Here is a 24,978-nt window from a genome sequence, read left to right as displayed (position 1 = left end):
TATTTGTGGTTTTATTTATATTTAAAGAAAACAACCTTAATATTTTTCTATTGTTTAGATGCAGTAAAGACATGATATTATAAATTTTTTAAATCAATATTACAAACGTGAGATATTTGCTAGCTGTTTTGTAACTTATTTACTTCAATGTTTTAACTATTAAAATTATTCTTTAAGTATTAAAATGTTTAAAAATAAAAATAGAATATTTTACTTTAAACTAAAAAAATATTTGAGATGATCATCTAAAGTGTAAAATTACAGAATAATGGATTGTTATCCTTTACAGACCTTGTTTTATCATCTAAAATGTAGTTTGGTCTGAAGTTAATTCGTAGTGATATAAATTATAATCTTTAGCTCTTTTTTTTTAAATGAAACACTTAAGCAATATATTGGTTAAAGATAAACAAACTTAGATTTCAATCACAACCTAAGTTACATAAACATATACTGAAACTTAAATAACAGGCAATATTTAAAAGCAAAATGTTCTCCTTTCATCTTGGTTAAATATTCCCCTGTAGCTTGGATCATATAATTTAATTTTTTTAACACTGAAATTAGAGAAATTCAAGTTGAACAAAGGCAAATGCATTTTTATACAAAGTTTTAAAACAGACAATACTTCATTAAAGCTGGATATTATCTGCATTTTGTTCAACACAAAACACAATTAGGAACCAATTTCATACTGTGGTGGCTGGTTGAGCCACATCAAGTGACCAGTCTAAGTCATAAGTAAACTGAAGGCATTTGACTGGGTATTTCATTCACAACCTCTGATTGTAAGGAAGGAGTAAAGGTACAATAGTCTTATGAACTGAGTGACAAGTAACTATATGGAAGTTCTCACCTGTCTTCTTACTTCTGCTAATTCCTTTTGTTTCCATGTCCACTGACCGTGTAACGGTTTCCCCACGAAATCTCCCAACCTGAATATCTGATTTAAAATCCCTGAGGGAGGAGGTAGTAGTGTTATATCTTGAAGTGTCACTAGCTTCCCATTTGCCTTGGTCCATGTCCTTCTTCCAAGGATGATGTGGAGCAGGCCTATGCTTTTATTCCAATTTTTCTCATTAGACACGCACTCTGCATTCTTGATGTTTTGGTAGAAGATTTTCATTAGGAAATGTTTCCTTAGGTAACTCTAGGTTTCCACATATTTAAATGATGTGACACTGGGGGAGGGAAATGGACTTAGATTTGTCATTTAAAACCTATCAGAAAATTGGTAAACATTTCTGAGGACCTGGCTTCTCTGTGACTTGATCAAACCCAGTATGAAATTGAGGATGCCCATGCAATAATTCTTTTGTACAATTCACCATTCAGTTAAACTGTATAAAATCAGTCAACATTTATTAAACTGCTACTATGAAATACAAAAATGAATTGGGTAAGGTCTCTAGTCTCTATTCTAAACTAATAGGTCATAGTTTAGTGGGAGGAAAACAGGTAAAACTCAGGTTATAAAACTGGGGAAAGCATGGGAGGGAACATGGAGATGCTGTAAGAAGGCATTTGCTGCCTGGAACTGATGCAGGTTCCCAGACAATGTGCCAGTAAAATGGGATCCTGAAAGAGAAATAAGAAATAAGAATCTATCACCATCAGAAAGGCTTTTGAAATGATCTAAATACTGAGAAGGGGACAAAGGAGTATAGGAAATGAAATTTTTAAAAATATAAACAGTGAGAAAAATGCCTTAGCAACTAATTAAGTGGGTTATTTTAACTCGGTTATGATAATCTAATTGGACCAAAATTATAATCAGTCCAACTCAGTTATTCAAAAAAAAAGGAACTTTTTGACTCACCTTTTATTATTTTTATAACATCAATGTACTCTGTACCCAAAGCATCAAATGAGGTAAGTTCAGAAAGTATTTTCAAATCAAAGGAATTCTAAAGGAAAGTCAATAAGAAGTCTTCTCCCAATGAATAAGGAGAGAATAAATGGCACACGATTTGGAAGTAAAGCTTAGGAGAACTATTTGGGAGAGTCAGTTCAGTTTGCATTTTCCTTTTATGACCTAAAAGATTTACTTATTCTCAAGTCACCATAGAAAAATCATAAACTTGTTTGAAAATGAGGAGCAGGTCATGTGAAAAGCTATTCTTACCTATACAAGTAAAAATAAAATGGGATTTAGTAGGGCTCAAGTAATGATTCCTAAATTCATCCAACTGAAAACACAGTTAAAAATTGGACTATTTGAGATCTTTTTATATCTTCAATTTCTGCAAAGTTACTGTCCCATTTGGTAGCCCTTTATTGAGCCCCTCTTCTATGAAGAGATTCTATTAGAAGTTGTGAAGGATATAAATATGAGTAAGCCATAACCTCTGACCTCAGAGCGAATAGGAAAGATTTCTTTATGACATCTCCTGTTTCATCTTCCATATTTCAATCAAAACCAAAAGACTTTCAGTTCTCAAACTACCTTCCCACACTATGTGAAATCTAGTCCTTTATCTTCACTTCTGAGCCCTGCCACTAGTCACCCCCCTTTTCAACCCCAGCATTTCCCAACAGCTAAACTGTGCTTCAGCTTGAAAAGCACTAACTCAGAAAGTAGTTTATTTCCTCTTTGATTTGTATCTGTGGAAGAAAGCCACAGAAGCAACTCAGTTAAGCACTGGGCACACATAACAACTCCATCAGTCTAAGTGTGAAGTATGGCCAAAAACAAGACAGTAGGTGTGCAAGAGACATAGACCTGATGAGGCAGAGGATTAGGAGACTGGAGAAGCCATCCATGCACTAGTCCTGGCTCCCTATGGTCTCTCTGGAAAACCTCCCCTTTGGCATGCCTTTCCTCCTGAGCTGAGAAAAATCTGAGGAGACTAGTGGTACTTTCTCCAGAAAATAAGCCTGAAGTCTGAATGAGGAGAGAGGCTCCAAAAATAAACTATAATAAAACATACTATTACCTTTGGTAAAGCAGACTTGCCTAAAAGGACAGGCCTCTCAATTAATTGTGCTTTTTCCTTTATTTTTCCATCTAGATATTTATGTGACAAAGGTCTTACTTTCTAAAATTCTTTTATCAAATTTAGACTATAACTTTTCAGTGTTTACAACTAAAAGTATGTACAGAAATCTAACACCCTGGTCTTCTAAAACTATAGGTAATTTGTGCGTATTCCACACATCTATTCATAGAGCTGTGATTTAGGAATAAATTTTCAGTCCTTTATTTTAACAAAATAATTTAATTGTATCCAAAGTAAAGAAAAACTATATATGGGGACTTTTGTGGATGGTAATTTACACTTATCTTCACATAATAATTGATCTTCAAATTATAACTAAGAAATAACTAAATTATTCTTAGTTACCTATCAATCAAATCAGACTTCAGAGAAATAATGGTTATTAAAAAAATAGTGGTGACATCACACATACATATATATGTATATGTATATATATATATGTATATATATATATATATATATATATATATATATACACTTTTAAAGTTGCAGTTGTATTTTTTGTCTTTGCACCTTATACACTTTAGCCAATAGATCTATGAGACCTAGAACCAGAGACCAAGTAATCAGAATGCACTGCTTAGTAAGTGCAAGCCTGTTACACTGACTTCTATGAGTAGTGTGGTGCCATATTTGATGGTGACCTTCATCCTCCATGATGTTGGCAGCACAGCAGAATCCAGATCTCATTTGACATAAGAACGACACGACCTAGAAGTAAGGGTGTTGCTAAGTCAAGACCACAACATTATAGTGATATCATACAAGACGGGCTCATTACTCTAAACACATATGGTTAAAAGGGCAGGTTCTGCCAACAAATATACATTAATGTATCGGTCCTTTGGAAACTCTTGCATACACAAAGTTTTTACATGAACTAACCATAAATGAAGCCCAAGTCCTAAAAAACTAATCACATTTTCAGAAAAAGTATATGGGGACTTTTGTGAACTCAGAAGAGCTCACAGAATCATGGATGTTTAACCATTTCATCATTTTCTAATATATTAGATTCGATACTAGTGCTTTCAACTACATTTGCAGATAATAAAATTGACTTTTATGCCAGAAAATATACGTCAAATAGAAAATTCCTAAACTCAAATACACATTTATAAAAATTCAAATATATTTTATCTCAGAAACATGGAAGTCCCATAGTCCCTCAACATTAAAAAATGTTTCAATATAAATAGGATGGGTGATACCCAAGAATATCCTAATTCAGAAAACAAAATGCAAAGGGACTCAAAGTTTCACTCACAGGTTAAGGGAGCATCCCGCCCAAAAAAAGTTCAGACCAAAAGAGATCTTGCATAATTTGATTCCCAGAGAAATCTGTGAGTCTTTATACATAGTAACACTGAAACTTACAATAATTGAAGAAATTTCTATCACGATAACATGAATACTAAAAGAAAATGGGCATTCTCAATGCTTATCCCTAGATAACATACACAAATTAATATGTATGAAAATCAAATTACCAATTCTATGTCAAAATCTTAAACTCTAGCAAAGATCTGAGCTTTATCCATGTTTAGATAATAGGATCAACATGCAAAAGTACCAAATGTGTCTCTTGGTTTTCAGTCCCCAAATGATCACTAAATGTTTCCATATTCCTCCTTCAGGAATAACAGCAATGCATTTTTTCTTCCCATATTTACCATTATTTAGGTCTCTTGCCATCTTCCATAAGCTCTAAGCTATAATACCACTGACACTGTGTTAAAGAAATAATGAAATTAAAGTGAGTAGAGTCGCATAAAATAGTTTGATTTGTTAATACTCCAAAGCACTTCATTTGTTTTTTTACATGTCTCTTAAAATACAGCCTTACAAATAAGTATTTAAAAATCTAGAGATGTTTAGGCACATCTTTTTCTTATGATAAGTAGAAAAGTAGATGGTTATACCCGTTTTAAGAAAGGCCAATATAAAAACTCATGAAAAACTAAGACAGCGGATGAACCCCTTGTGTATTACAAGTGTATTTTTTCTTTTAACCATTGAAACAGAACTTGAGGAAGTCAGGATTCAAGAGAGATGGAATAACTGAAAGTAAATAGTTGGCTGCCACTAATAATTAGAGACCTACTAAAAATCAAACTGAAAGATTTCTGAAGTTAGAAAATAAGCCAATGAGACAATAATATAATTGAATTTACAGAAATCTATTTTATATATAGATTTTCATAAACATCTACTGGATACGCATTTAATATAAAATTTAATATAACAATATTTTGTACTCTTTCAAAATAAGTTTTGTGAAGCACTACAAAAGCATTGCAAGGAAATGTAAAAAAGGGTGTGTGCTGGTAAATGACTTGAGCTTTTTAAGAGAAAGAAAAAGGAGAGCTTTTATCCCCACACATAGATCTGTGTGTGTGTGTGTACTTACCACACACCACTAACCATAATGTGTCACCTCCAAGTCTGAAGCCACTGTTCCAGATCTCAGTAGGAGATTATTGGTCAAGTGAAGAGTGGGACTGGCCCTTAGGAACAATAGATTCATTTTCTACATCTTGAAATTTGAGAATAGTTCTAAAACTGTTCTAGGAGAAGGAAAAAGGCTTAAGCTTTAAAAATTAAAGTTGGCTGCATCAAAAATATGTTGACAGTGCTAAAAGGCTCCTTCCCCATCCCTCAGTATTTTTTTTTTACTCTCTTGCCCCTACACTATTATTTATTTATTTTTTGGTAGGCTTGCTGTTCTCATTTTTGTTGCAAGATTGCATTTTAATTCTTCTGATTCTTCAATTTAACAAAACCTTTGATACCTGTGTTTATTTGTTCTCAGCTGGTGAATGAACAACAAGAAAGCAGACCCCTCCTGAGTCCCTCCATCGATGACTTTCTCTGTGAAACCAAATCGGAGGCAATAGCAAGGCCAGTAACGTCCAACACAGCTGGTAATTCTTTCACTTTTAACTGATCCTCAAGTAAAGTTAATTTTCACTACAGTAAAATGTACATTTTCTTTCCACAATGCATTTTAAGTGGAGAATAATGTTTGCAACCAAATAAAACTTTAGAACATACACTATTCAATATAAACCAATAAATCACCTTTCATTATACTTTAAGAAAGGGCAATGAGTGTTACCCAACCAATTTCGCTGAACATTAGCGTAACACTGTGAGCAATGAATCATTCTTCTGTGCATATTTTCATATTCACATCTTCTCAGCTCAAGTCACATCACATTAGGAGACCTTTAAAACCAAAGCACCTATTTCAGAGTAAGGCTTTTCAAGTTCTGGTTGCAAATACTTTGTATGACAAAAGTCCAGTAAAATAAAAATGTAGGCAGCCCCTTCGAGTGGATTGAAATGACAATTAAAATGTCCTAGAGACTTGGAGTATTATAGAGCCAATTTCATTTTTCTGTCATGTTACTTGCTCTCTCTTAACAACAATTTACTTGTACATTCTTCTGGAATTAAACGTACTGAAACAATAAACAATTATCTGTATGGGTACTAATAAGTATTCACCCAGTGAATGAATGCAGGTTGCCACTGGTATGAATCACGCCTTCGCTAGTACCCTCTCCACTTTCCAGTTCTCACTGATACTAAAACTGAGTCACTCAGGTAGGACCCACCCTGAGGGAGCAACATAAGATTTGCCTCAAAGCTCGTTTTCACCTTCTATGTCAGAGGCAGCCTTTCTGCGTTGATTTTGTTCCGTCAATATTCACAGTCAAAGGCATGTTGTTAAAATAACAATGAAAAAATGACGTTCAGAATCAGAGAACAAAGGTTGTTGGATTGCAGGAGAGAATTTAACAGAGAAAAGGAGAAGATAATCACCTAGTCTTGCTAAATTCGTTCCATTTCCCCAACATGTTCTCAGCTTTCAGTTGCCTGGCATATTTTTGTTATACTTTTAAGCAAGTAAAAAAAAAATCACAGGCAAAGGAAATTGTGATTTTTTTTAAGTGCTAAAAGTTACAACAACAAGAGTAACACAAGATAGAGACACTTTGTATGGGAGTGTAGTCTACAGTCAAATTTTATGATTTCAGACGTACTTAGTAGCTCTGTATCCTTGGACCAGTTGCTTAACTAAGTCTGTTTCCTCATCTGTCTAATAGTAAGATCTGTATCTCATAGATTACTTGGGAAGATTAACTAAAGCAATGTATGTAAGTGCTTAACACCATATAAAACTCAACAGGTGTAACCATTACTGTTAGCTATCACGTGAAAAACAGTATACTCAACACTTTCCTTTTCAAATTTATTAACTTCCTTTATATCACACCAAAGCAATCATTTTCTAAATTCAACTGTCATTTTGAGTAACCAAACAAAATTGTGCTTTTTAAATTTTCAACAGGAAACTAAGCAAATTCAGATGCTATCAGATCAGATTCATCCTCGTCTGTGACTCTGGAGCTGAACCCTCCAAAACTGGAGGGGTAACCCCAGAAGAATATAGAGGAGCCTTATGTCTCTAACTGCAGAAAAATCCATGATAATTGAATGTACTGAAAAGTTCCACTGTTTCAGGAAAAGCTAAAAAGCATAGAATTCTCAGATCTTGTTTCCAGTACCTTCTGTACTTTCAGGCCCACCAGAAAAAGCGATATAATATTTGACTCAAAAGTTACTTTTCACCTTGGTTTTTCTAACATATAAAAGAGAGACCTGTAAAATATTAGAGGAAAAAAAATTGAAGAAATGTGCAATTTCTTGAGATCTCAATACCTATAGTATTGCCTCTGTATCAGTTTCTGTATTTGTATTAGATGGTGAAATACCACAAACTGAGTGGATTAAACAACACAAATGTATTGTCTTACAGTTTTGGAAGCTAGAAGTCCAAAGTCAAGATGTCAGCAGGACCATCTTCTTCCCTGGGAAGGTCTTGGAAAGAATCTATTCTAGGCCTCTCTCCTACCGTGTTTCCCCAAAAACAAGATCTAGCCAAAGAATCAATTCTAATGAGTCTTTTGGAGCAAAAATTTATATAAGAACCGGTCTTATTTTACTATAAGGCCGGGTCTATAATATAATAATATAATATAATATATAATATAATACGATATAATACCGGATATAATATAATATAATATAACACCAGGTCTTATATTAATTTTTGCTCCAAAAGACGCATTAGAGCTGATGATCCCACTAGGTCTTATTTTTGGGGAAACAGGGTAGTTTCTGGTAGTTCCTCAGCTTGTGGCAGCATAACTCCAGTCTTCACATGACATTCTTCCTGTGTGCTTGTCTTTCTCTGTGGCCAAATCTTCCCTTTCTATAAGGACACCTGTCATATTGGAGTAGACTTACCCTACTCCAATATGGGGCCTATCCTACTCCAATATGACTCATTTTAACTAATTGCATCCCCAATGAGCCCATTTCCAGATGAAGTCACATTCTGAGGTCTGGGGTTAAGACTCCAACATATGAGTTTTGAGGGGACATAAAGTAGGGAGTAAGGAAAAGTGGTATTTTGAGGCTGCATTTTTCTTTTCTAAGCCTCAGGATTCAGTGCATCTGGGTCACACAGATTTTTATCCTGAAGGAAGACTCTTATTTGATAGTGTGTTTTTTAATCTTAAAAGTACATATATCTTGAGGTAGAAACACTATAGTTTTATCCTAAGAAATATAGTTTTTTTAAAAAATTATTATAAACCCCACAATTTATATCTCAATATGCAGCATAATACATATTATTACACATCTTTAAATAGGAAAAGCTTTACCATTCAAACACCTTGGAAAGAAATCTAATTTGGTCCAATAATTTTATAGTTAAGGTTACTGGGCAGAAAATAGAGTTATCATTTTCTGTCCTAGTTTTTAATAAAAAATAGTTATTTTTTAAATGGAACATTGTCATTTCATAGAATAGTATGAAATTACATTAGAAATCAAGAGTCATTGAATATTGTCTATTCCACTGAGGACATTATGTATATCTTTACACTTAAGGAATGCATATTAAACAATCTTGGAGTAAAATATGGAAGAAATCCTGCTTCAAGTTTGTACCAAGTCAATTAAGCAGAAATTTGAAGAACCTTATATTAAGATGAGAGGCACTTATACTTGATATTTTCTTCCAATGGACAAATAAAGCCACTGTGCCACCATCTGACATTTACTTAAATGTTTAAGGAATATAGTTCTTATGTAAAATTAACACAAAGTGAACAATATAGGAAATATTTATCTCTTCCAAAGATCAGTCAAATAATGAGTTATTTTGTCTACTAACCCTAATAAATCAATCTTCTGCCTCATAGAAGTTCTAAATTATAACGTTTTCTTAATATTTCAATTATCTTTTTTACTTTCTACACTAGGATATTTGTCATCCAAGGATGATAACTTCAAGTAGATCAAATAAGGATGGTTTCCATTTTTTTGCCATTAACATCCTAAATTATCTTTAATTCATCTATAATCTAGATAGATAGCTAATTCCTTGAATCTCTCGACTGTATCTGTAGTTGAGAGGTAGGCCAAATCATCGCTAATATCCTTGATTTTAAAATAGCAAATAAATTTATATTATACATAGATGCACTATCAAGTGCTCTGGAAGTAACTAGACAATAAATATTTTAAGACAGTGATTATATTATAGGACAAATAATTACTATAAAACTTGCAACAATAACATGTTGTCTGTAATCTCCCAAAAAAACCTAATATATGTCAAAGTGCAGGAAAGACTTTCTTCTAAAAAGCAAGAAAAACAGGGGTCCTTGGATCTAATTACATATCTTAACTGCAAAATTTGTGTAATATTTGCAAAATACCTATTTATGAAGCACAAGTAGCCAAGAACCAAATGGCATGCCTCTAGAGACAACTTAGAAATTTGCAAAGTAGCTTTAATTTCATATTCCAATAAAAAGGCAAAAGTTGGTTGAATTTTTTAAGTCTAATTTGTCTATGTCACATTACCAGCAAATCCTTCCTAAAGGACTTTGTTTTGTAGCCACTATATTAAAGAATACCATCTTTCCTGGAATGCCAGAGTAGCTTACAAAACAACAGAGATCCCAGCTCCTTATGGCACATTCTGGGACTGCAGTAGTCAGAGTTGTCCCATGATCTGACCTCTCTGATCACTACATGTACATTTATCCCTTTAGAGAAGTTCACTAAAAAGCTGAGGCTCATTCTACTGTAGTAGTGTTAATAGCATTGTCTTGCCATCGAAGTATCAAATCAGGGCTTCGCAGTAGGTGCTATTTTATTCTAACTGCTTTAAATGGCCTCACCTCCCAGGGCCCAAGTAATCTAGTATTCATTCGTAAATATCTTTCATACCCTGTGGGAGCCCTCCAGTTCAATAGGTTGTGATCGTCAATAAAGCGTCCTTCAGACAGATGGAAACAAATACTTATGTGCTGACATATTTCATCTTCCATCTTCAAGAAATTCCACCCAATAAAATTAGGTAATTCTGCCCCCCCCCAAAAAAAGTTTCTGAAGTTGCCAACTACTTAAATTATGCCCCAGACTACCCAACCTGCCAAATAATTGGGCAAAATAATTGGACAACAAATAATCAAAGCCACATCAACAGAGTCAGCACATTGTCTCCGGGTCCAGAGAAAGTCTAGAGAGGACTGGTGCAGAACACGGGCTTGGGAGCAACAAGGCCTGTGTTTGAATCCTGCTACGACAATATCCTACCAGCTGTATTAGTTTCCTATTGCTGCTGTAACAAATTACCACACATTTAGTGTTGAAACAACACAAATTTATTATCCTACAATTCTGGGATTCAGCAGTCCTAAAATCAGGGTGTCTCAGGGCTGCATTCTTTCTGGAAGCTCTAAAGAAGAATTCATTTTGTTGCCTTTTCCAGCTTCTATAGCAGGGGTGTCCAAACTTTTTTCAACGTTTTTTTACCAAGGGCCATATGCGGTAAAATACACAAACAGCCGGGCCACTTCACTCAAGGTGAAGTACTTATTGCCTCACCTGGTTTATTTAAGTAAACTAAATATATTTTTGGAATTTGCTGCGGGCCAATTAACAATGGCTTGCGGGCCGCAGTTGGGCCGCTGGCCGCAGTTTTGACACCCCTGTTCTATAGAGTACCTGGAATTCTGCGGTTTGTGGCCCCTTTCTCCATCTCCAAAGCCAGCAGCATAGCATCTTCAAACTCTCTCTCTCTCTCTCTCTCTCTCTCTCTCTCTCTCTCTCTTTCTCTCACACACACCGTACACTTTCTCACATATATTTTTCACATACGTTTTCACACCTACTATAAGTTTCCTTCATTTAAACATACAAATTCTAGAACCCAAACCTTCATGTGCCTAAGAGAATCTTTTAAATTGGTTAAGAAAACCAGCAAAGCAGACACTCCCTTCCATGCCAAGGTATGCTGTCTTTGAAGCCCATATGGAATAGTAAGGCCCTTTATTTTTAAGTCTCACATATGTACACACACGCACACACATGCACACACACAAAAATGCAATTTGTCTTCCTCCAAAAAATGAAATGCCGCACCCATCCTTCTATGCTTTTGAAATTGTGCTGCCCAGGGATTCTCTCAGCTTCAAAGCTTTATGTACAACCTTCATGCCACCCCCTTCACTAACTGGGTAACAAACAAGGCCTTTTGTGTGGGCCGAGCATTTGTTTCACATTTGCGGGGAAAAGAACAAAGGAACAGGGAGCTCAGAACAAACACAGGATGTGCTGAGGATAGGTTGGAGGGGGGAGCATGCTATTCAGCCAAGTTTGAATTCTCAATTCACTGTTTCAGTAATTCATTTATTCTAAATGGTGAGAAGCAGATATAGAATTAAGTTAATACTCGCCGGTTATTTGTAACAAGCATACTCTCTATATGCAAGTAGACAAGTCCTATATAATTTGCTTCTAAAAGAAGCGTAGGAGCTAGTGACTAATTCCTAATTGTTTGTACAATTAGTAAAAAGATATATATGGCATTCCAGAGACTGTTATCCACTTCCTTCCTTCTATTATAAGGAAATCACGGTGGGCCTAGAATCCCTGCCAACCTAAGAGTGCCCTGGAAATTTCTGTTTAAACATTCAAAGGATATGAAATGTGTGGCATCCTAGCCTCTCTTGGCTGTGTCCCATGCTTAAATTATAGACATCAAGCCAGGCAGCTTCAAGCCAGGCAGCTTAGCTCTGAAAGTCACTTCTTTCCCCTCCGCATTCAAGTACTTGCTAGCCACAGAGCACTCCTCGTAGCTCAGAACATTTTAGCATTGGAAAGCGGCTCCCTTCTCCTCTTGAAGGTTCGGATGAGATAAGCTGACACTTTCAGGCCATTTTATGATACATTTACTTTATAACATTCTCTGCTGTAAAACCAATATCTTTGTCTCATCCTCCATTTTATTACCAGTGACTTTTCTTCTCTCTGTGTGCGTATGGATCTGATTCTCGGCTGAAATAAAAAGGAGCAGGGAAAATAGGAGGAGATCAACAAAAAGGAAAAGGAAAGGAAAGCATCACAAATTGGCCACCGAAGACTGGAAATAACATTTATCGAGTACCTATTATATGCCTGGCATTTTATACATTTGATTTACAAATTAGAAAATTTAATCTTGTATCATAACTGAAAGACAGACTATTGATTCCACATTTTTCAGGCGAGGAAACGAAACTCAGAGGTCAAGAAACTCATTCCAAGTCACACAGCTGTGCAGTGGTAGAGCCAGGTCCTTCCACTTCACCATCAACATCCAACGACTGTGATTTGTAATTGAAATCATAAAACAAGATCATAGAGAGCAAAGCTTGACACACTATCCTAAGGAACCCATAGGGATGTTTAGCTCAAGAGGACAGCACAGCACTAAAAAACTGCTGGTTGTGAGCTTACCTGAGCCTTGACCCTACCTTGAGTGCAAGGGAGAAGCAGATGGAAGAGAGCTGAGCCACCAACAAAAATCCATTCCCTGCCAAGGAGAAAAGCTGGGAGATGAAAGAGGAGGAGTGGTGCAGTCGTAGAAGATACCAGGAAGGGTTAACACAGAGATTCTCCGTCACTTTGGTACCTTTCCTAAGCTAGCTGGCTGAAGAGATCATAGGCCAAGAAGCTACCAGGCAAATTCAGAAGCCAGCCTCTCAGCTGCCTCTCTGGGGCTGGTAGAGACGTGGGGCTGGAGGGACCTTCTCCAATTGGAAATTTCCATTTCTCACAATGAGCTAGTCCAACGCTGGTTACCTGCACTGTAAGAGAAAGAAGAATGAAGAGTTTCAAAGCATGCCTTTTTAATTCTCATTTGTCTAATTTGCATTTGAACAAATTATTCTTTCTGCCATCATTACAGTGTAATACAATGTAATCAACCTGCTAGGAAGTAAAAGTCTAACTGTTTTATGGTGTGTTACATTGAAATTGAAATTTGCATATTAAACAGCAAAAACATTAACGTGTACCTAAATATCAACTATGGATTATAAAACACCCCTCTAGTTGAGTCCAAACAGCAAGCCATTTTCTGATTGAAGTGCTTAATTAAATAAAAGATAATTCATAAAATTCCTTTTATACCTTGTTTACTTTAGTCATTTGAAATTAAAATGCAAGGACATTCAGAAACTTTACCAAACATCCTCATAACTGTTTTGCAAGAATGTCTCTGAAAATGATAGATTGACTCTTCTCTAGAAAACCTACCCCCTAAAATATCCTCTTTATAAATAAAGTAAAGCAATAAAGTAAATAGTACCTGAACTCAGACTCAATTTTATCATTTTAATTTCATTCAAACCTTTATCCCTGGTCAGGCTGGTCTAAGCCCTGCTTGGAGGATTTGTACCCTGCAAATAAAAGAGAACATGCAGCAAACATCCCTATCTAAATACAAACTGTCTTTATAAATCAATGGTGAGCTAACTTAATTTGGTGATTTTAACCTATACTACAAACACAAAATCCTCCTGCACCCAAGTGAAACCTATTTTTACAAAATAACTTCAGAGCACTGAGTTAGCTGATCTTAATCTCTACTGTCTCTGGTAGTATTGACCACAGGTTTAGATCTCCTCGACCTGAGTGAACCCATCTCTCAAACCCCAACCAAAGCCAAGAAGTTGGAGGCCTCATCGAAAACTTCATCCCTCAAGAAAAAGGCTGATGGATCTGACCTCATCGGTGGGGATGCTGAGCAGAGAGGCCCGCCTCTCCGAGGCCCGGAGACGTCATCCTTAGACTTAGGTGAGGCCATTGCGAGTGTCTGCTGCCACTCACTTGTGCCTAGATAGTAGACAATAAGGAAGTTCCACAAAGGAAGTTAAAACCATGGGCAGAAGTAGAAAAGAGTAATTCCATGTAGGAAACTTCTTTTGTGCTTAGATTAAATGGCAGTTGGGGAGCTCAGCATAACTGATGTGGGTTCATTGATTTATTTATTCAACTCACATGTATGGAGCTCTTGATGGATGGCAGGCACCACATGAGGCACTGGAATTACAAGGAACAATCAGACATGAATCCTGCTCTGTAGGAGCATTCAGTCTAGAGGGGGAGAGAGCCAGGAGATGAGAGAGAGAGAGAGAGAGAGAGAGAGAGAGAGAGAGAGAGAGAGAAGTAAACTCTAACCCAAGGTCCAAGAACAGCCAGACAGAACTGTAACATGTAATATGCATGGAGATACAACTGATACAATAATAACACCTACCATTTATTGATGGCTTACCATGTCCAGGACTGTGCTACATGATTTACATGTATTAGCCCATTAATTCATCCCAACTCATTGAAATATGTGAGGAACCAGGTTTTCAAATTTAAATAACTTGCCCAAGATCTCAGTTAGTATGAAGAAGAGCTGAAATTTGAGGCTAGCTCTAATTAACTTCAAAGCCCATACTTCTATCCACTATATATCCTCTTGAGAAAGGAAAGGTTAACCTCCACTTATGAAGCCAGTCAAATTAAGCTCTCCTTTCTCAGGATAAATAAAGGTGGCAGGTATCTTAGAAAGCCAAGGGGAACATATGTCTCTCCAACCTGTGACTGACTGGTGTGTATGTGTATGCATATTGTATATGTGTACACATAAAATTAGCATATTAGTAACATATCTATAAGGTTGTGAAGATTGAAGAGGGTATGTATGTGAAATCGCCTAGCATGTGATATGTGCTTGTCAGCTGATCATGAATTTATTCATTTGTTCAGTAAACATTTCCCTGAATACCTGCGTTCCATACCATGTGCTAGGAATACAAAGATAAATAATATAATCGCTCTGCCTTCGTTAAGTTTGCATACTCTCTTATTAAGTTTACAGTCTAGTGGGGAGATAGAAAAATTATTTAATGATGATAATAAAATATGCACTGCAGTAGTTCCCTGTATCTTCAGTTTCACTCTCTGAAGTTTCTGTTACCTGTGGTCAACTGCAATCTGAAAATATTAAATGGAAAATTCCAGAAAGAAATAATTTGTAAGTTTTAAATGGCATGTTGTTCTGAGTAGCGTGATGAGATCTCAAGCTGTCCCACTTCATTTTGCCCAGGACGTGAATCATCCCTTTGTCCATCACATCCACACTGAAAACACCACCCACCTGTTAGTCACTTAGTAGTTGTCTGTGTAATCAGACCTACTGCTGTGGTATCAAAGTGCTTGTGTTCAAGTCACGCTTATTTTACTTACTAATGGCCCCTAAGTGCAAAAGTAGTGATGCTGACAATTCAGATAGGCCAAAGAGAAGCTGTAAAATGCTTCCTTTAAGTGAAAAGGTGAAAGTTCTCAACTTAATAAGGAAAGGAAAACAAAATCGTACGTTGAGGTTGCCAAGATTTATGATAAGAAAACTCTTCTAGCTGTGAGATTGCCTAATTTTTAAATTAAACTTTATCATAGATTTGTTTGAATAGGAAAAAAAGCATAGGATATATAGGGTTCGGTGCTACACACAATTTCAGGCATCCACTGGGGGTCTTGGAAACTATCCCCTGCTGATAAGGGGGGACTACTGTGAATATTGCAATAAAGGGAAGCACTGGTTAGATACTACAAAAGCACCTCCACAGAGCCCCGACTCAGCCAGGGGATGGAGAGGTACTATGTCTCATATGAGGTATTATGTGAGCAGACTCTTGAGGGATGAGTAGGAATTTGCTAGATGAAACATATGGATCAAAGACGTGGGGAAGAAGGGGCAGGGCATTCCTGATGCAAAAGAGAAGGGGATTCACACACAAATAGACAATCACAAAAAGATATCTTTCAAACAAATACAAGTATTGCAATAGTATACAAGTAGTAATAAACAGGCCTGTGTGTCACTGATGGTCAGATACTGGGAGTTCTTGGATACCATGCCCTTAAGTTTGGTGGGAAGGCAGGTTGAAGAGTTTTACAACAAAGAGTGACATCAACAGATCCTGTTTTAGAAAAATTCTTTTCTGGTGAATATGTAGAAAAAGGAACAGAGGCAAAGAAACCAGTACAGACATCTGAGATGGTGACAAAGGGGATAGCAAGAGGGAGACAGATTTAGAAAAAATTAAAACAGGATTTGTGGTCTGAGTTGACATGTGAATACCAGCAAGGAAGACACACAGAATGTGCCAAACTCTGTGATGAGGGTATAAGAAGGGAAAGAGGGAGAGAGGAAGTCAAGGTCGACACTATTAAGTCCAGTTTTGAACCTGTTGAGTTTGAGGAAACTGGGACTTCTTTGTGGAGATGGCCAGTAAACTGTTAAATGTATAAATCTAGAACTCGGGAAAAATTTCTGAGCAAGAAATGGAGATTTGAAATTCTGAATTGTATGCTATTGCAATCCCAGGTGTGGATGAGATCACCCAAGGATAGGTCGTAGAGAAAGGGAAGAGAATGAATACATATTTCAGACCAGTTGCATATACAGGATGCCCTCACCCCTCCCATCCCTCTTTGAGGCCTGTCTCTTTGGAGGTAAACTTTGTAACTATCTCCAATACTTCCTCACCATCAATGTGTTCTAGGTTTACAAATAAGTAAATGAAATGTATATATTTGTATAAGGATATATTATTAAATACATTACAATATAATACGATGTACATGTAAAAACAACTTTAATTTCTCTGCTTTTGAGAAAATGTCCTGTGCAGGAAGTCATAAAAATAGTTTTAAAAACTTTGGAGGACACCAACTACACACCTACCTTCTTATCAAGGAAAACACTGGATCTCAAGGTTGTCTAAGTGGTTTATTTACAGTCACACTTGTTAATGAGAGACATTCCAAATATGTTTTTTATCTGTAAGATTTAAGCCACAGGGAGAATATGGGTCTAGCATTCTTTTGGCTGTCTCCATTGCCTCCTTTCTCTCTGTCCCCATTATTAATTCTTTCGTTTAGTGAGCAACTAAGCAGTCTGTACAACAGCTGTGAAAGGTGTTCCATTTTTCTCACCTCCTTTTAACAGTGAGGCTCATCTCTTTAAACAGAATTTCTTTCTAGAAACATGCCAGAAGTACCTCAAAGTCGCCACCTTAGTTGAAAGCCGATAGGACAGCCCGCTAAGTATGCTCGTTCCATGGGGATTCCATGGACTCACACACAGAATTCAGAATGCACATAGATAGCTCTTGAAATAAATTCAGGTAAAATAACTTGATAGTTTCTCTTAATAGGTCTCATTTTTATTTGGCTGCACATGTTTTAATTTTCATGTGACCTTAAAAACTTGCTCTTGGGGTTTGAAAGTATCCATTGAGCAAAGTTTACTTGTATAACACTTCTCAACCTTAATCAATCTCTCTTCTCTCTTTGCACCTGATATTCTCCCCGTCTCCCTCACCCCCTTCCTGTTTCCTTACTAGACATTCAAACACAACTGGAAAAATGGGAGGATGTTAAGTTTCATGATCGACCTAGCAAGGGTCATCCAATGGCAGAGAGAAAATCATGCTCGTCTAGAACTGGATCCAAAGAACTCTTATGGTAAGTTATTTTAATATCAGAAAAGAGCCATTTATGTGTCAACTGTATGTGTTTTTCTCTTATGTACTGAAATAGCCAGAGAGTTAAGTCAATCCAGATACTTGGTGTCATGTATAACCCCCTCTATATCAATGTTAATTATTGTGGCTTCTAAAACTAAATTATTTCATCTAAATAGTCAGAAAAAAACAAACAATAAGGATTCTGGTAGATTCATAAGTCAATATTCAATATTTGTTGATAATTTTCTGGATGTGTAATTAAGCTGCTCAAAGTAGGTGCATACATGTGTTTACGTATGTGTGTATTCAATGTATTACATGAATGATAGTTAAATTAAATGTTTCTGGTTACACAGGTAACCATTTCTTACTTTATTAATCATCATTGTCAGATAATGTACTATTTAAGGGTAATCCGTGGATGCCCAGGAGAAAAATTGGCTACCTGAATTTTACCATGTTTTTAAAGCTTTCTAAAGGACAGCATGTTTTAGTCTGCTATCGTTCCTCACAATCTGTATTTATTATGGCATTTTGTATTCCATATAAAGATCAAATCACACCTGAGACACATGTGAGAACGTCCGTTCCCCCAAAAATAATACCTTTTAATAAAGCAGAATCTTCTGTAACAAAAAGAAATGGTTTTGCATTTCTTTACTTTTTGCACATAATTAAACTGAATTCTAAATCAATCAGAGATAATAACACCTAGCACATTGCAGCCCCTTAAATTCCAAACATCGTCATTATAATAAAAACATATAAAAGTTACCTTTTTCATCAAAATTCTGGTAAGAGCTTTGTTACCATGGCAAGTGAACTAGGCTGATGCAAGTGAACTAGGCTTCTTAGCCAAGTTTCTAGCTGAATTTGTTTCTAGATGTACATTGGTTTCCTCCATCCGTCCCTTCCAGGTCCTCAGAACACAGGTCTCAACCAGAACTAAGTGGTGGGAAAAGCGCCCTGAACTTGGAGTCGGCTTCAGAGTTGGAATTAGTGCCTCCAGCACAGGTAACAAAACCAATTCTGCAATCAGCCCATCTTTTCTAATGGATCATTTATATCTTAAACATTTTATTAAAATTTTCACAAAAAAGTTTGCAATATTCTTCCTGTATTTTGTATTTCTTGTGCTTTCTTACTCAGTATCTGTCTCCGTGCTTAAATTAACTGATGAGACATATATGGCTGGAAAATGTGTTGATGAATTCACTGTGTACTTAACCCCTTTTCCTCATTCTACCATTTACTGTTCCATTATTGTGCAATACAAAAGCTGTACTGCTCCCCGATTAGCACTATTGATGTCACAGGACAAAAGAAGAGGAAATTCCATCTTGAGCGTTCATTCACATCTGTGCCCTGTGGAAGAAGGTACTTACGCATCAGGATTCTGACTGTCACATTAAAAGAAATTTCATGCTAAGGAATCAATAATTATAGCATTATCAATAATAATAATACTAGGAGCACCCACTAAGTATTAGGGACTTTACTGTGTGCTTTTCATCTGTCATAACTAATACTCAAATAATCCTGTGAATTTTTATTAGCCTCATTTTAAAGATCCTTTGAAAGGTCTCGGTGATGTCAAAACCCTTTTCTGGGGGACCCAACTAATCATTGGTGAAAGTAGGGTGGGGACCAGGCCTGTCTTTCCGCTACTTGCTTTCAACTCCCGTGGGCGTGTCGTGTCTATAACTGGTTGTCACCTATGGTTACGATTGTGCCAAGAAAACTACAGTCAGCCTCAGTCTTTTCATTCTCAAACACTTTACAAGGGGACAGCTGGGCTCCAAAACCACAAAAATCTCTTAAGAAATGTGTCCACATTCATGCCTTCTACAATCTATAAGTGGGGTGAAGTAAGCCAGAAAAGTTTTCTTGAGTTTGCTAGATAAGATACTGCAACTAAGAAAGGAGATACATTGCTGAAGTAAAGGGATAATTATAGTCATAGCAAATAATGTTGAGTGCTATGATAAGGCTTTCTAATATACATTAGCTCATTTGATCCTGACAATGGCTCTGTGAGTTGATTTATTACCCCCATTTTATAGATGAACAAACTAAGGCACAGTGAGATTTTTTTAAAAAAAAATTGTGCACCCACAATGAGTAAGTGGCAGAGATAAGGAAGACCGAGATAGAGAGGAAATGGAAGTCCTCTGGAAACCTTCCTGGGCCCCTAATAGCAACCCCCACATACACCTCACCCTCCACAAGAGAGGGGTAGACGTTACTGCTCCCAGAACTCTGCTAGAAAACAAGTCAACTATCATCCAGAACATAAGAATCCTGGGAAACATAATGAATTGTAAATATAGCATGAAAATGTATTTTCTTCCTTTGTGTTCATTCTAAATGTATTCTTTTAAAAAGCAAATTGATAACATTTATTAGAGAAACATTTCTTGATAAGTGCATTGGAAATGTAGACTTGACTAAAGTAATTGGTACTGTTTCATAAACTGGAATCCTTGGAACAATTTAATGTAGCAATAGAACGTTTGGGCAGCAAAGGGAAACTTGGCACAGGTGGGCTGTTCTACATGGAGCCAGAGGGGACAGAGGATCAGCTGGGGTCCTCAGTTGCCATGGAAACCCACAATGCGTGTATCTTGTTATTGCGATGACTGCTACTCTCCTGCTGGTCGTCTGATTTCATCCCACCATATTGTCCTACCACTTACCCCCCCGTGTGCCTTTAAGCAAACACAGTGTGTTTTGGAAAATTTCTTTGAAATTCCTGATATTGTCCCCAAAAACATAACTTAAAATGCACTGTAACAGTTTTCTGTCTAGATAAATCGTAGCAAATCCTTTTAGAGGGTTACCAATTACTTGTAAAGCATTTACCCCTTAATTTGTTTTCTTAGAAAAACATTGCATGTTGACTTACTAAGACTTGCCTAAACTAAGGAAATTCATAATCTCCTAGTTTTAATTCCAGCCTACAGTTAAATTAGGTAAATTTCATGAATTTAGGATTTAATCATCTAAAATAGTAAGTCACTCAAATGGAACAGCAAGATAATAGACTGCTTATTTGGAATAAAAGACAGAAAGATGTTTTTACTGTTAGAAGCATACTGCTCTTAAATATATGACCTCTTTAAATAGATAAAATAATGAAAGTAGTATAAAAATCCAACTTAGAACTGACTGGCAAACCATTCAGGTAGATGATTTCAGCTCACCAAAACTTGCTACTGCTCTACTGTCACTCAGATGATTCACAGGAAAATCAAAGAGATGTTTTCTCCACTCTCAAGCCAACATAAATTATCTAGACTGAACAGGTGAGGAATTATTTGCAAACTTTGTTTAAAAATCATATTTCAGGATCACAAAGAAAATGGAAGTTCACAATGAGAAGAATTTTTATGTTAGCTCATTTTGTTTTCAAGATTGGGAAAAGGAAAAACATAGTCTAGTCTCTTCCAAATAGCGTTTTGAATACACTAAATCAGATTGGCAAGAGATTATAATAAATCTTATGATCTCTATATATTTAAGAATAAAGTTTCTTAACCCTTAATCAAACGGAGTAATTCATATTCCGTGGAGTTAATTGTTTAAAGAAATCATGCAATCTGAAAAATTAGAAAACATTTGAAGAGTTGAAGAAAAACACAGAAAGTAATGCTGTAAAATTAGCTTTTCTATAAATGGGTTGAGGCAAAAGAAAAACGAATCCAACTTCTGCTGGAGAGGGATGGTTCAAGCATTTCTTTTTCAAGTCTGGCCACTGGCAGGAGTCCAGAGCAGGCTCTGGCCAACCTAAGTTGGACTGCACAAGAATGTGTGGCAGCTAGGCTGTCTAATATTTAGTCACAATCACGTAACTCTGACTTTGGCACAGCAAATGCTTCATTCTACACAGTCATAATTCCATCAAGTTGGCAGTATCCCAAACCACAACAATTTAAACTTTAAGATAAAAGCTCACATAGGTTTTCTAAATTTTAAAAGAGTGATGTAAAAGGAAATGCATGTTAATAGCCGTGCTTTATTACATACTTTATGTGTGTGATATGAGCCATCTCTAATATATTATTTGAAATGCTTACAATAATCTTGAAAATTAATATTATCCCCATTTCTCAGGTGAGAAATGCATCTTAGAGAGCAGAAGTAACTTTCCCAAGGTGACATCAGCTAAGGAGGAGAGGGGCCAACAATTGAACCATCCCCATCAGCTTCTAAAGCCCTTGTTCTTAACCACACACCACCTCATATCAGCCACATCAAGCTTATCCACCTGAGAGAATTCACAAACCATCTCTTTCCCTGCGCATTGAAAGCCTTGATTATTACTTATATTTATAGGGTTAATATTAAAGTGATATTAAAGAATATTTATCACTTTCTTCCAGAAACTTTGTAAGATAAATTAAGATTGCCATCTGATTTGAGGATATACACAATTTTGTGCCTCCCTCTGCCAAATGCGTTCTCATCTCTTACTTTTAGAAATGTTGATGGCTTCCATTTCATTTCATTTCATTCAACACATGTGATTGAATGTCCACTATCTGTAAAGCCATAGCAAGGCAGTGGAAAAGTTAGAGGAGTTTGACTATAAGAAGTATCAAGACCGTTATGTCTAATAGAAACAATAAGATAATACACTATAAATACAGTTTTGCATTTTGGGAGAGAGTACCGGAGCCACATCAACATTCCTTTTCCCCTCCTGGACATTCACAGTGAGCTACCAATGAGGAATAAAGCAAGCAAAGATGGAAGGAAAGAAATAAGAAAAGAAGGTAGAAAGGCAAGGATGGAAGGAAGGCAAGAAGGAAGGAAAGAAATCTGCAAGATTATTTTCAGCATAGTGGGAAATCTGTACATAGTAGGTACTCAACAAATACTTGTTGAAGTAAAAAAAATAAAAGAACACTAACTAAAAGGAGAAACAATAAATGCTTGTCAAATTTAACAATGTGGAAATAGCAACTAATGGTTAAAGGATAGAAAAAAATTTTTTTAAATTTTTTATTCTTGATCATTTTTGAAGCCAGCTTCAAAACACTTTTTAGTAGTGCGTGATAATAGACTCTCCTTCTCTGTTCAAAATCAGCACTGGTTTGCCCTGATGTTCAACAACAGGATTTCATGGGTGGATGGAGATGGGAACTATATGCTGCCAAGATATCAAAAGCCAAGTTGTATTGAGCACTTACTATGTACTGAGCTCTGTGTGTGTGTGTGTGTGTGTGTGTGTGTGTGTGTGCGCGCGCGCGCGCGCGCGCGCGTGTGTTTACATGAATTACTATACTCAATCCTTATACGGATTCCTTAAGTGAATATATACTTTGAAAATGAGAATACTGAGGATTAGAGAGATTAAGTAATTTATCCAAGGTTACCAGTTTGTAGTAACCAGTAAACCAGGATTTGGCCCCAGGCAGTCTGATCCAGAGATTATGCTTTTAACAACTGTTACATTGTCACCCAAGTTCTGCTAGTTGTTATATTTTTCTTTTCTACAGTTAAGCAGATCGCATTTCCCCTTCAATTTCTTTTGAAAAGATACTGAGTTTTTACAAAATGCACTTTGTTGGGAGATCTCTGGCAATACCGTAAAGGCATTCATGAGAAGTTATGAATGACTGGCGTTAAGGTTAGCCAAAGAAGTTATGCGAGGAAAATCACAGCCACAAATCCGGTCATTTTCAAACCATAGAACAATCAACATTCAGAACAGTCAACAGCTGAAGGAGCTAAATGCTTTCTTCTTTGGAGAGTATAATACCATCAAATCCAAACAAATCTTAAACCAACTAAAATGCTCTTTTTAAAGCCAAGGCCCTTCCAGGAGGTTGCTGCAGCTGTGAAGCATTTTTCAAAATCATGCGAAGAAGGAAAGGAATGCCTACGTCTGAGTACATTGGTGAACTTCAGAGTTCCACCTACATGCACAAAGTATCAGCAGCTAGAGTAGAAGTCCTCATAGTGGGGTCCCTAGACCAGCCAGATCAGCGTCACCTGGGAGCTTGTAAGAAATGCAGATTTTGAGGCCCCATACCTACTGAATCGGAAACCCTAAGGGTGGGGCCCAGCAATGTGTGTTTGAACCAGACCGCCAGCTGTCCCTGATGCCCTAAAACCTGAGAACTGCTGACATAGCCATTGGGCTACCACACAGCTGCACCTCAAACTTAGGGGTGTAATAGTCTTGTTTACCATTCCTCTCATTAAATACTAAGCAATATCTGCAGTTTACAAGCATTACATATATATGTTTTTCTGTGTCACATGTTTGCCTGTAATGAAATTAGATGTAAAAAGGAAAAAAAACAAAAGTCTTGGTTGAAAAGAAGGCTGAACTTTATTGCATTGTAACCTGTATTTCATCCTCCATCCCAAACGAGCATGTCTGAGCACACTGCTGAGTTGCTGAAAAGTTTCGGAAGCTTTAGTTGCCTACTAATCTCATCTTGAAAACTGCCTCTGTTTACATGCAGTATTTACCAGTATTTTATAACTTCTCTGTATTTCCCATGCTTCTCTGGGAAAAAAAAAAAATAATGTCTTTAAAAGGTGAGGTGGGTTATACTTGTAATTATACAAAGTAATAATCTAAGGCCTTTCTAACTACGTGGAAAATAGCACTTACCTAAATAGTAATTGCACTAGAAAAATAAAATTTCACTTGCACAGTAAAACTCTAATCATACTTGCTGTTTTAAGTGGTAAAGAGAATATGAACTGTAAGTCTAGAATCCTGAGAGAGAGAGATTTTCCTCTTTATCCTGATAGATGGTGCCCTTTATAGCCTCTGATTCATAACCCACTTGGGTCATGAAACATTCATGAAGGGAAGCTGGTGCCAGTAATGGAGCCCAGTTAGGTCAGGCTTCCCAGGAAAGACAGATTGCATTTCACCGATGAAAAGTGCCTCTAACCATAAAAGGAGATGGCTTGGGACAAAAATATTAATGCTTTCTTTTTCTTTACCTAATGTTATTCATGACTCATTCGTGACATTAGGATACGAACGCATGAAGTTGATTGCTTACCATGTA

At 36.4% G+C, this 24,978-nt stretch overlaps 1 protein-coding gene across 16 annotated transcripts in view; it reads left to right on the top strand.

The window, feature by feature from the left end:
- The window catches only part of PEX5L (peroxisomal biogenesis factor 5 like), a 203,830-nt gene that overhangs the window by 125,700 nt on the left and 53,152 nt on the right, over window positions 1-24,978 (top strand). For 14 of the 16 annotated variants that reach the window (XR_012494900.1, XR_012494889.1, XR_012494899.1 and 11 more), the window contains 4 exons: window positions 5,812-5,923; window positions 14,016-14,210; window positions 17,819-17,939; window positions 18,859-18,955. Coding sequence is in view for 13 of the 16 variants with exons in the window: in XM_074328363.1 (XP_074184464.1) it covers window positions 5,812-5,923; window positions 14,016-14,210; window positions 17,819-17,939; window positions 18,859-18,955 (525 nt within the window). In the remaining 3 variants the exon portion in view is untranslated. The remainder of the gene's footprint in view (window positions 1-5,811; window positions 5,924-14,015; window positions 14,211-17,818; window positions 17,940-18,858; window positions 18,956-24,978) is intronic. The other 2 variants (XM_074328356.1, XM_074328371.1) reach the window with 1 other exon arrangement.

The sequence above is a fragment of the Rhinolophus sinicus genome, linkage group LG01, assembly GCF_036562045.2.
Source record: "Rhinolophus sinicus isolate RSC01 linkage group LG01, ASM3656204v1, whole genome shotgun sequence".
Classification (NCBI taxonomy): domain Eukaryota; kingdom Metazoa; phylum Chordata; class Mammalia; order Chiroptera; family Rhinolophidae; genus Rhinolophus; species Rhinolophus sinicus.
Note: the sequence above shows the minus strand (reverse complement) of the source record. Positions and strands in the feature narration are given on the sequence as shown.